The following is a 13370-nucleotide window of genomic DNA, read 5'->3' as shown; positions in this document are numbered from 1 at the left end:
TTTTATTTATTTTTACCTAATTGAATGATTGTCTTAAGAGCACATCCATCTCCCAGGCCTCTCTAGCCATGTAACATTGGATGATCACAGGTAATCTCCTCCACGGCATATGGATGTATACAAAAATCTGAAGAAAATGAGCTTGACACAACTTGAATAAAGGAGATTTACACTCTTTTCAAGGGTTCTTCAAGCCTCCTCAAGATTCAACGACATGTTAAATGTAGAGTATCTAAATGTGCTACTTGCTTTGTGATAAGCCTATCAAAGATCCTTTATATCATTTTGAATTATAAGAGGCTTGACCTCAGCAACCACACCAGAAGCTTGTGTTGAAATGATATTTTATAAATGGTTTCAGTTCACATAAAGACACTGATGAAGTTTAAGCTGACAAATACCCCTGGCCAACATTCAGTGCAAGTTCAAATATAATGACAAATGACAGGCCACCTCTCTCCATGGTTCCTGGGAAGGACTGTTGCATAGATAATATATCCATAGCTTTGTAAACAAGAAAATGAAAAGACAGTGACAAGAGGGTTTTCACACACTTGTTGCGTTGGCATTTGAGCTGGAGAGGTCCAAACAGATGAGGTGAAGAGGTTTGAGGGAAATAAATACCAGCAATTTATTGTATTACACAACACTCGATACAGAGAGACAGCCGCATTGGATGGTTGTTGATAGTAAATGCCAGCTGCCTATGGACCCGTGTGCATGTACACTCCAATTCAGTGTGTTGTGATATTGCCAAACGGTCACCAAATACCATCTCTGTCACCTGAAGTTTCTCACTGATCAACATTTTGTTTTGTACTTTCTCTTTAAAAGTTGAATATCACACTGCGTGTCACATGGATAACCCCTCCTCACCCATAATTTACTGTCTCTCACCTGCTGATGTTTCCAACAGAACAGTGTGTTCCCCCACAATCCCTAGCTAATGGATAAAAGAAGTGCCAGTATTGTAGATGAATCAAGTGAGCCATTGTCAGGAACAAAACAGTGTGTTCCTGTAACACAGTTAAAGTTAAAATACTCTGCTCTGCCTAATAGCAATCCTCCTGAAACATCGCACAAGCCTTTCCACTGAAATAGACCATCAGCGTTTTCACGAGACAAATGACAGTTGTATTACATGTATATGAATATGACGTATGCTGTGAATATTTTAGTGTTAAAGGTCCTGTTCTTCGTGATCCCATGTTTCAAACTTTAGTTAGTGTGTAATGTTGTTGTTAGAGTGTAAAATTATAAAGCTCAAAGTTCAATGCCAAGCGAGATATTTTATTTAACAGAAGTAGCCTACATCTAACGGCCCGTTTGGACTACTAAACTTTACCTGTTCCATCTCTATACAGCACTCTGACTCTGTAGGCATTATTGTCCGACTCGAAATGAACACCGTTACTGAGAGTTTCTGATATTATCATCATTCCGCGAGATGAAATTGTCCTGAGAGACTGAGCGCGAGCTCATGAAGCTCCGCCCCCTGTGCCGGCAGCAGCAGCTTATTTGCATTTAAAGGGCACACACTAAAACAGCGCGTTTTTCTGAGCCCCAAAAAATGACAATCTAAACATGCTGTAAAAAATGATCTTTTGGAGGAGACTTATTTTACATCTTGTGAAAAGGGGCATAATACGGGAGCTTTAATAAAGCTCCACAGTATTACTTAACTAACGTAATAGTTAGAAAAGGAGTGTAACATCTCAGTTAAATATTTATGATGAATGTAAGCCCTCTCAGATTCATGAGAATCTCTTGGATTTTAGTACTTAAAAGGCTTTTCCTTGAACAGATATCACAGTTGATACCCCATTACAGCCTTAACATGCCTTGATGTATCTTTGATATTTGAGATTTAAACTGCAGTTTTCTGTGAAACATGATTTAAAGGCTTTTTGGTAACATTCATGTTTTTGTTGAATCTTCAAACACCTCTTTAAGGGCATTCTTACACTCACAAAATGAAATCAGTGTTTCTGATATTTCTCATAATGAAATATAAGTTTTTTTTCATTAAATCCTTTTTTTTTAATGCATCCTGGTTACTGCATAACGGTTACTTGTTGCTTTGGTTTTAGTAAAAAACACTATCATACTTTACGTCACAACCTATTTTGCACCCAGCATGTGGCCTGTGTGAGGTAAAAATGGTGTAATGGGCAATACTTGGGGCTCATAAACTGTTGACTGGATAAACTGAACCAGTTGCAAGTGAACTGTACAAGTAGGGAGGGATATAAGTATCTGCGAAATTATTTATTACTTGAAGACAACAATAACAAGCTAGATAAAAGTGATTTTAAATTAGTGCATTTATTCTTCAATTTAATTTATTAGAGCGTTGGCGCTTGCAACGCCAAGGTCATGGGTTCGATTGCCAGGGAAAGCAAGAACTGATAAGAATGTAAATGTGTACCTTGCAGTTCAATGTAAGTTGCTTTGGATAAAAGCATCTGCCAAATGCATAAATGTAAAATGTAAATATCAAAGTCTTCATTAGATCCTTTACATTTTTTTTTCTTTTAAATTTTTCTTGTTTCTTGTTGGATTGTGCATGGTTTACATTTTTAAAAAGTCTTTAGTCATAATGTCAGCCATTTTAAATTCCTTAAATAACTTGCTAACTATAAAATAACTTGTTGCAAAAAGTACTTATAACTGGAATAATCCACCAAATAAGTGGCTGTGAATCTGCTTTGAATTGTTAAAGATCACCTGCCGTGAAAGTCACATTTTTAATTTTGTTTATAGGTCTGTTGTTTTTAAGACAAACCAGGCTTTAAGACAAACCAGATCAAAGCAGATTTCTGCACAAATTCATCAGTCAACACCATTGTTGAGATTTTTTTTTTCTTAACCAAAAAAGGCCTCAAAAACACAGCTTGAAACACCCCTGTTCTCTATGTCACAAACATGTTACCAGTCCTGTCAATGTGTAGGCAGGCTTTAGCAAATCATCATTACGATGCTGTGAAGGAGGGAAGTCTCAAGAGAAGCCAAGTTATCCTGAATATTTTTCTGTTAATATGAAAAATTGGGTAGATTTAGCAATATAGTGGGTGAATTATGTATCCACTGAACTTTATCCACTGACGTTCTAAGTTGTTCAAAGTGGATGCTGATTTTTAGAAGGCAGATGGCATGATGGAGTGAGATACACCGAATTATAGACAAACCTGTATAATTCTCTCTTATTTTTCTTAAACACTTTCTGTTTCAAACACATATGGCTGAATTAAACCAATATTTCCACTTGCCATCACTTAGCGTTTACTACAGGGAAGTTGACAGAGTAGATCAGGTATTCTGAGCTGGTGTGAGTGAGTGGAGGCGGGGACTAATATGCATATTTATGGCTCCACATATATTAAATTAAGCAAAGTGTAGAGTTACTTTCAAGCTATTTTAAGGCAAGAAGAAATTTGTCACAGGAAAAAAGGTTTAAATATGTTGTTTTAAGCAATACAATAGTGAGACTTTAAGAACAGTGATACATAAAGCTACTTTTTTATTTATTTATTTTTATTTCAAGCATACAATGAAAACGTGTAAATAAAGTATGTACAACTGCTTGAAAAGGAGTGGGATGAAGTTTATCACTTAATGATTCCCATCCCCTCTCTCTGTCACGGCACGGTAACGACAAAAAGGGGTTGAGGACTCAAGTGCAGAAAAAATTATAATTTATTACAAAAACAAAACAAACACAAAGCAAAACCCCACAAGGGGGAAAAAAACACGATAAATAAATACGAATGAAACCTGAACATGTAGAGGATCACAGGGAACGGGAGACAAAACAACAATCCGACAAAGACTGCAAACAAGAGGAGACTTAAAAAGAGAACAAATCAAGAGGGGACAGGTGGAAGGACTCAAACACTAATCAGGTAACGAGGGGGAGGGATCAGACAATGACGAGAGCACATGGCCCAAAATAACAAAACACCTATGTGCAACACAAGACAGGACAGGCATGTGACATTACCCCCTCCCTACGGAGCGGCTACCAGACGCTCCATTAGGCAGGACGGGAGGAACAGACCAGGGCGGGACGGGAGGGACAGACAGACCAGGGCGGGACAGGAGGGACAGACCAGGGCGGGACGGAAGGGACAGACCGCTTAGTCCTGGGAGGCCAGGGTGAAACAGATAGTCCATTGGCCGGCCTAGGCTAAACACATAGTCCATCGGGCGGCAAAGAACCCTCGGGCGGCCAGGGCGGCGAAAAGCCCTCGGGCGGCCAGGGTGGAGCAGATCCCTCGGGCGGCCAGGGCGGAGCAGACCTTTCGGGTGGCCAGGGAGGAGAATACCCCTCGGCCGGCCAGGACGGTGAAGACCCCTCGGGTGGCCAGGGCGGTGAAGACCCCTTGGGTGGCCTGGGCGGAGCAGACCTTTCGGGTGGCCAGGGCGGAGAAGACCCCTCGGGTGGCCAGGGCAATGCAGACCCCTCGGGCGGCCAGGGCTGTGAAGACCTCTCGGGTGGCCAGGGCGGTGCAGACCCCTCCGTCGGCCAGGGCGGAGCAGCTCTTTCAGGTGGCCAGGGCGGTGAAGACCCCTCGGGTGGCCAGGGCGGTGAAGGTGAAGACCCCTTGGGTGGCCAGGGCGGAGCAGACCTTTCGGGGGGCCAGGGCGGTGAAGACCCCTCGGGTGGCCAGGGCGGTGAAGACCCCTCGGGTGGCCAGGGTGGTGCAGACCCCTCGGGTGGCCAGGGCGGTGCAGACCTCTCGGGGGGCCAGGGCGGTGAAGCCCTCTCAGGACCAGACACCGGCTCGGGAACAGACACCGGCTCGGGAACAGTCACAAAGACAGACATAAAAAAACAGACACAAACACTGGGTCCGACATGAGCTCCAGCTCTGGAACAGGCACTGGCTCTGCCTCCGGCTCAGGAACAGGCACTGGCTCTCCCTCCGGCTCAGGAACAGGCACTGGCTCTGCCTCCGGCTCAGGAACAGGCACTGGTTCTCCCTCCGGCTCAGGAACAGGCACTGGCTCTCCCTCCGGCTCAGAAACAGGCACTGGCTCTGCCTCCGGCTCAGGAACAGGCATAGGCTCAAGAACAGACACTGGCTCAGGAACAGACACTAGAACAGAAACAGTCACAAGGACAGACACCAACACTGGGTCCGGAACCGACATGAGCTCCAGCTCTGGAACAGGCACTGGCTCTGCCTCCGGCTCTGGAACGGGCATTGCCTCTGCCTCCGGCTCTGGAACGGGCACTGACTCTGCCTCCGGCTCTGGAACAGGCACTGGGTTCATCTCCGAAACACCGGCTCTGGCATGTGACGCTTTCAAACACATTGGTTTACTTCCTTTGGTATTGTCCACTTTTTTCCAAAACACAAACACATTTATCTTCATACATTTATACAATAGTCTAGCAGCAAAATTTCCAGCTTAACAGCTCATTTTCAATCAATTTTGTAACGTTCAAAAATCATTTCTTTAAATCTTTACCTGAATTGTTTTATATTTGGAAATTCCTTAAAGGGATACTCCACTTTTTTTGGAAATATGCTAATTTTACAACTTTACATTTTCCGTCTCTCTTAGTGCACGATGTAACTATAGAAGAGTCAAGTTTTAAATAGGAAAAATATCGTTTTGGTAACATTTTGGTAATTTTTTTTTTTTTGAGAGAAGTGGTAATGGTCTTGTGCACTTCAATGATGTATGCTAAGCTACTGTATGCTAAAAGTAGTACCGTCAGAACCGGAGATCGGCTGAATGGATTTAAAAAAGGTAAAACTCAACAATTTTACTCTGGGGTTGTAAAATGAGCCTATTTCCAAAAAAGGAGTATCCCCATACAAGGGGTGAAACTACGGAACAACTTAAATGAGAAGCTTATCTCATTTAAGTTGTTCCACAGTTTCACCCTTTGTATGGAAACACAAAAACTTTTCTTCCTACTATGTACCAATGGTAAAATGAAATTTAATCTTCCTCTCAACACATACACTCCTTCTCTCCGAGTAAATAACTTTTGTAAATCATTACACTTTGCCCTATATGAAATTTGCAGAGTAAATCCACTAAATCTTTACATTTTAATAATTTGGACTCCATAAAAAAATATATTGGTATGTTCCCTATAATCTGCCCCATGAATGATCCTTAAAGGTCTCTTCTGTAAAATGACAAGTGGCTGAACTGTTGTTATGTAATTGTTTCCCCACATTTCTACACAATAAGTGAAATATGAGAAAACTAATGAACCATAAAGCATACAGAAGCATAGCTACGTAAGGAAGTTAGTCCAGACTTTCATCTTTCATGCATCTTTCATACTTTATTGCGCCAGTTGCCAGATAGTTTTAAACACCTTCCTCAGAAACTTTTTTTAAGTGGCTCAGTTGTATTATACAAAGCAGATTCTGAAGTGTACTGAGTGAATAGAGAGGCTACTAAACATGTTCTGGGTGGTTGATAATGTGTTGCTATGCATTTGCTAGGGTGTTCTGGGTGGTTATTAGGTGCTTGCTTACTGGTCCAAATCCAAGTGTCTGATTTTTTGGTCTTTAGGTATTGATTGCAATCCTCTAAAACAACTGTAAAAGGTAGAGTCACTTTAGCAGAATTTCAGTGAAATTTTGCAGGCATTGTCTCTAGTGTAGCGATGCATGAAGCACTTCGAACACAGAAGTCACTTTCAAAACGAGCAGCTTTCTGTTGGTCAATATGCTGAACTTGCATGGAAAAACATGAAAGCAATCTGTTTGGGGATTTTATTTTATTATTATAATTATTATTATTTTTGGCTTCATGCGAAACTCCCAATTATGTGGTTTCCTATTGAAATGACTGGAATTCACCCTTAAAATGTAGCCCACTAGACAAACTACATTGCTACATTTACATTACATGTATTAGTGAATAGTACTGCAAATAGTTCTGTCATACCAAATTTCCATTGTACATTGGGTGGACACTTAGAAAAGCTGCACAATTTGAGGTATCATTCATGTCAGCGCAACGGTTGAAAATGTATCTGCCAAAGTTTGTTAAAACCCCTGAGTATGAGCAATAACAGCAAATACCACTAAGAATATGCAATTGAATCTAGTTCTCAGTAGTTAAAGTTCATGTTTGTTTATTTGTATGTATGTTTCAGACATGGTCCGTCGTTGGTGTACGTTGGAAGGTGGATTTCTTAGTTACTATGACAACGAGAAGATCGCCACCCCCATAGGTCGGATTGACGTCAGCAACGTGGTGAGCCTGGCCATCAGCAACATTGAGAACATCACCGAAACAGGGTACAGGTTTCTCTTTCTCTCACACCCTCGTTTGCGCTTGACCACCTTTTGTGGGTTAGAGGTTACGGAAAGCATTTTTAATGTGACCTCACCTCAGACTTTCCATACACTAGCAAACATAAAGAAATGAGAGCTGACCGACCCTCACCCGATTGACCTGACTCTCATTTTTCTGCGATTATTTTGCTCTCGCTGCTATAGCAAAAGTATCCCCTTCCAAAAATGTGGGCCACAAGTCAGAGCTGTTAAAGCCATTAAGAGAGTGACCTTTCCCCCTGGATTAATCTCCTGTGTTCAGCTGTTTATTGTAAGAGCAAAAGACTAACAGAGATTAATCACCATCCTTTCTGTTTCACAGCTGTGTGCATGTGTGTGTTTCAGTCATTTTGTGTGTGTGTTAATTGCCGTTTCACACCTCCCTCAGGCCAGTGTTCACCTTTGAGTTGTACATGCGCTCTCAGAGAGTGCTGGTGTTCGGAGCGGAGACCTCGGACACACACCAAGATTGGACGCATGCCATCGCCAAGGTGACACTCATTTTTCAACACACAAGTCTTTGAAGATTTATCGCAACTTTACCTTGCAGGGATTTAGCATAAGTGTGTGATTAAATATGAATTTCTGCATTAGCCGTACTCTATTGTATGCGTGGACTCTTGAAGGTCATTTGATTGTGTCTTTGTCCCTGTTGTGCCGGAGTGCATTTGTGCGAGTGGGTGTTTGCTATTACCCCTTCAAATAGATCCATCTCACTTGCCTCTCATCCTTCACTCTCTCACACACACACATTCCCATTTAAGTGAAGTGTGGAGGTGCTAGTGTCTAGGCTGAAGTGTTTGCGTAACTCCGAGAGCTCAGCCAGGGAATGTTCAAAGAATGTTTGTGTTTGTACTTCTATCTGTATATGCCGGTTTAATGCAACTCCAGGGTTAGTTGTAGTTTCTGTTTGGCAGAAAACACTAGAAACTTATTTGTGTGATCTGCACAAGCCCCTGACTTTTAAATGTTTTCTCTCTGCCACTCACACGGTAGCTCTGTCTAATGTTTTTCTCTTTCTTTCTAGTGTTTTGTCCCCGCAAGGGCAGATGCTCTGCTGAGGCAGGACAGTGAGCTTATTGGCAGACTGTACTATAAAGAGGGTCACGACCTTTATCATTGGCGAATGGGATGGTTTGCTCTGGTGGGCTCAGAACTCTACTTCTGTTCTGGAGATGAAGATGAAGAGGAGGGAGTTCTTCAACTCAAACGCCTACAGGAACTTAGTGAGGACAAAATGCACACATACCAGTAGAATGAAAGATATTAAAGAAATAGTTCATCCATGTTTTTCCAAACCCGTATGACTTCTGTCGAATAGGCATGTTTTTTTAAAGTTATCATGGCCTGTTATTGGCACTGTTAATCTCTAAAATGAAAAAAAACAACAAAAACTAACAAACAAACAAAAAAATCCCCACCATAGCAGTAATGAAAGTGGTTCATGAAACGTGTGCACTATATTACTATATATTATATTGTACTATATAAGTCTTTTGGATTTGTAAGGCCTGCGAAGGTCTCACGCGTGTTCCGTCTCTTCTCATGGCAAAGGGATTTTTAATTAAATGCAATACATTTTATCTTATGTATTAACTCGTTTCATCTGAGTCCATAAAATGAAAAAGCTTTATCAATGATATCTGTGCATCGTTAAATACACGTTAATGTTTGACTATTCCTTAACTGTAATGAAAATAAAGTCAAAGTCTGTTAGAATAATATAACAATTTATTATGTCAGGTAAATGTATTATTACAATTCCATAACCAATTAAAAGATAATCAATGCAAACCATCAAAGTTCTAGAACAAAAAGGAAAATCTTTTACCCGACATGTGGCTACGTGAGCTGAGAGTCGCGATACCCTCCCTCACGGGCTAAACTGAATACAGACAACAGCCTCAAGCTCTCATTTTCCTTATATAGCCAGACCTCATTTCAAATGTAAAACATGAGTTTAGTGGAAATTTACTGTGGTCCCCTCACCAGACTTATTGGGAAGGGACAGTGGAAATGAGCATTCAGACAAATGATCAGAGGGTGTTCACTCAAAGACACAGCCTTGTGCAAGATATTTCTATATTCTTAAGAACTTCATTACCTTTTGATTTACTTCTTTGAGAATTACACATCTATACCAGTCACCCTGAGACCTTTAAAATGATACTAAACATATTATTAAGATAATTATTCACATTAAAACCTTATAAATTCTTGTGTGAGTGATCTCTGCAAGAGTGGGGGATGCGGGGTGTGTGTGTGTGAGAGAGTTGTTCACATGTTAATTTGCAAGCAATGATCTCTTCAACCAGTTTCCAGTTTTTCCTGTCTTACAGACCTATTTGATAGCTCTGTTTGAGGAATAATGTCATTTTATGATTATTTATACACTATCAAAACGTTTTATTCAATTTTTCAAATCGGTCTGATTGGAAATTCAAGGTCAGTTTTGCTGATTCATTGATCTGATTGCAGCAGTTAACAGCTTACTACAGTGGATAAAGAATAACATTTTGTTCTTTTCATCAAACAAAGAGTTGTATGAACCACTTTTATGATACTCTCATTGTAAAATCCCATCCTTTTTAAAGCTTGTAACTGGATCCAGCACATTCTTCTTCTTTTGTGTTCCACAGAAGAGAGAAAGTCGGTGAACTAGTCATGAAATTGACCTCTGAATGTGTGTTTGTATGTGGGGTTCAATTCTAGCAGTTCATTCACACTTATTAGGTCCTCTTAATAGGCTTTTTTTTATGATTATCCGTTTGAAAAGATTGTCCATATATCATATTCTTTCAATAAATTGCATTAGTGCTGTTTGAGATGAAGTGTCACAGTAATAGCTTGAGATACCTTGAGCCTCACGATAATTTTCCTCTGGAAAATTAGCCCTAGTCTTCTGTGCCACCTCCTCTGTCTCCTGCGAGTATTTCCTCATTGGCATTCCCAGTGTGCTAATGTTTGACTCTGTTCCCACGTCTCTAAAAGACTCGTCTGGTCACACGTCTCGCCTGTCTCCAAGGGAGACCGCAGTTGCCGATGGCAATCGTGTTTGGGAGGGAGGTGGTTGACATAAGCTTGGCACCCATGGACCAGATTTGCAACATTTTCAATCAATTGCGCTAGAACGAGGCGAGAAAAATCAATGAATCTCTTTTTTCCCCCTAATCCGTTCAAGGCCAAAAAAGGATCAAATCCAGAAAGCCAACATACTCAGGGCAGGATTAAGAGGGTGATGCCTCAACAGTTTGCGAAGCCTTGAAATGTAGCGTGGCGCGGTAACGAAGCGTCTCCAGTGGTTTAAGATCTCTATAGCGACAGAACATATAGGCCTCAAAGGGCTGCAAACTCTGTGAAATTAGATTAGGACACAGACATAGACAGACTAGCATTTCACTGTTCGCCCCAGCTCACCCTCTTTTACGCACTTCTGCCACAAACAGAAGAGCAATGTCAAATGCATCCTTTTAACAATGGAAAAGTTCTATGTAGAAATGACATCTGAAAGTCAAACATTATTTTTTCTACAAAGAGGCTTTTGAAAGAGATTCACATTCAAAGCACCTCAAAATAGTTACTTTAGGCATCCTGAATGGCACTCTGACAATGTTCGGTGGATTCAGATTGATTTGAATACTTTCCTAGTCATTTCAAGGACAAAAAGTGTCCCAATCAACCTGAATTCACCCTATTTGTGAACGACTTTGCTGTCCGTGGTGCTGAAATGTGACACGGAAGTGCATGCAAGTCCTCCATTAGGATCTGATACTAGGATCTGTTGTTCTTGAAGATAGCAAAAGGTGCCTAAGACATTCTGAAAGTCATACCCAACTTTTAGTTCAACATTTGTTGTGCTGTTCTAATCAAGACTGTTATTACTTGTGGTCTGAGACTTTAGGGGCACGCACTGTCCTTTGGGAACTTTAAGCATAATTACATTGAAAATTGACTTCCCTGTCATCTGTCAACATCATCTAAACCCTCAATAAATGGAAAGGAAGCTTGCTCGCCACCTTTAATCTAAAGTCATTCCTCGTTTGTAAATTATATTCATATATGTGTAAACAAGTAAAAGAGAGTCAAGAGAGGCCTCAGCACAACAATGCTGTAAGTTTAATTCAGTTTTTTTTATTTTTTTATTATTCCTTAAAGGGACAATGTGTAGGTATTTATCATCTAGCGGTGAAAATGTATTTTGCATTCAAACGAATTGTGCTCTCCGGCGCCTCGATTTTTCAAATGCGTGTTGCATCTACAGTAGCCATTATGTACCAAAAAGCTATGACAGGATGTCTTCTAATAGCACTTTGTCGAGTGTTCCTTTGGGTGAACAGGTTTGTTATTTCACACAAACAGAAATATGTAAGGGTACATGAATTATCATGAATTCATGTATAAATTCATGCATGAATTATGCATTCATTCATGCATTAATATCTGCATTAATAGTTGTTCATTCTCATAAATGAACAACACCTTAATTAAAACATTAACTAAGATGAGCACATCATCATGCATAATGATTTATTACGCATGATCATGATGTTTTCTTTGTTCTCTGTCTAGGTCAGTGACCTAGTCACCACTTTAGTTGAGGGGCCACACACATGATGAAGTCATTAATAGATAATTCTTAATTAATGATGACGTATTTGACGGATACAGCTCATAGCACACAAATCAAATACAGAAGTATATAAAGATAATAAATTCTTCGTTTACGAGGATAAGTCAGATAATTGGCAGAGGTATTTGTACACCATTGAGGACATATTTGTCAATAAAAACATTGATTTTAAATAATAAAATACATAAAAAGTACACATTGTCCCTTTAATAAAAGTAAAGGCAGTTAATGTTTAAGGAAGGTTAAAAGGATGAATTGAGTGCTGTTTGTTTTTATCACACTGTGATAGTGAATGTTTGCCTCTTTTCAGTAATGGCTTTTAAAGCTTAATAAAGCTTGTGTGTCCAATGGCACTCTTTTTTTTCCTTTTTTTTTTTTTTTTTTTTTATCATTTTCAATAACATTATTAAACTAAATTTGCCAACCTTGATAATAGCTTAAGTGCATCAATTAAAGTGCTTGTTTTTAGCACATAAGTTCTATGTTTGCATTGATTATGGAGTTTCAAAATAATTGAGCAATTTTGTTTTCGCTTGACCTGTTTTTTTTGTTTTTTTTTTTATTACTCTGAAATGGATTAATCTCAGAATTAATTCAAAAGTGATTGAGTTTATAAATTTGATTAATTAATGAAACTTAATACAAAGATTGAGAGACAGTTTTGGTCATTGAATGTGATTTGAAATATTGGTCTGGAAAGAGAGAGACAAGAGGCAGTGGGGAAAAATGACAGATGTGAGAAAGATTAGTTGAAGAATCAGTGACTCTAAATGCGAATGTACAACTGTGCATGTCTGATGGGTTCGGTAAGGCAGTTTTCTCATGTACGGCTGTAGAAATTAATGACCAGCAGCACTCAGCTTTCTGCTTCACTTACTCCAGCTGGAAAGTTTACAAAACACTAAAGCTCTCTTCATTTGTTTCACTTCATGTTTCTCTTAATGCTTTTCATTTTAGTTTATCTGAGTGCTTTTATCTTTATACCAAGGTTATAGTCTTATGGACAACTTCAGCAAAGATTTTCCTGTATTTTTTTCCTCAGCTGTGTCCACTCATATGGAGGGTGATGAGAAGATTCAGGTTTTACTCATGGTTGAGCGAGGAAGGTACAGTGAACTGGACACCTTACTCAATATCAGCAGCACAGTCTTTTATGTTGCATTATGAGGTTTAAAGGAGTAGTTCACTTTTAAAATAAAACGTTTGCTGATAATTTACTCACCCCCATGTCATCCAAGATGTCCATGTTTTTCTTTCTTCAGTCAAAAAGAAATTAAGGTTTTTGATGAAAACATTCCAGGATTTTTCTCCATATAATGGACTTCAATGGGAACCAAATGGTTCAAGATCCAAATGAGAGTTTCAGTGCTGCTTCAAAGGGCTTTAAACGACACCAGACGATGAATAAGGGTCTTATCAAGCGAAAC

General features: G+C 39.8%; 1 protein-coding gene across 1 annotated transcript in view; it reads left to right on the top strand.

Annotated features, from left to right (window-relative positions):
* arap2 (ArfGAP with RhoGAP domain, ankyrin repeat and PH domain 2) overlaps positions 1–13370 on the top strand; it is a 101853-nt gene that overhangs the window by 65994 nt on the left and 22489 nt on the right. Inside the window, exons 16-19 of the mRNA XM_039668814.2 lie at positions 7133–7277; positions 7702–7804; positions 8341–8539; positions 12986–13049. Coding sequence (XP_039524748.2) covers positions 7133–7277; positions 7702–7804; positions 8341–8539; positions 12986–13049 — 511 coding nt within the window. The remainder of the gene's footprint in view (positions 1–7132; positions 7278–7701; positions 7805–8340; positions 8540–12985; positions 13050–13370) is intronic.

Source organism: Pimephales promelas, chromosome 1, assembly GCF_988280905.1.
Source record: "Pimephales promelas chromosome 1, fPimPro1.hap1.1, whole genome shotgun sequence".
Classification (NCBI taxonomy): domain Eukaryota; kingdom Metazoa; phylum Chordata; class Actinopteri; order Cypriniformes; family Leuciscidae; genus Pimephales; species Pimephales promelas.
This window is presented reverse-complemented; position numbering and strand designations above follow the sequence as displayed.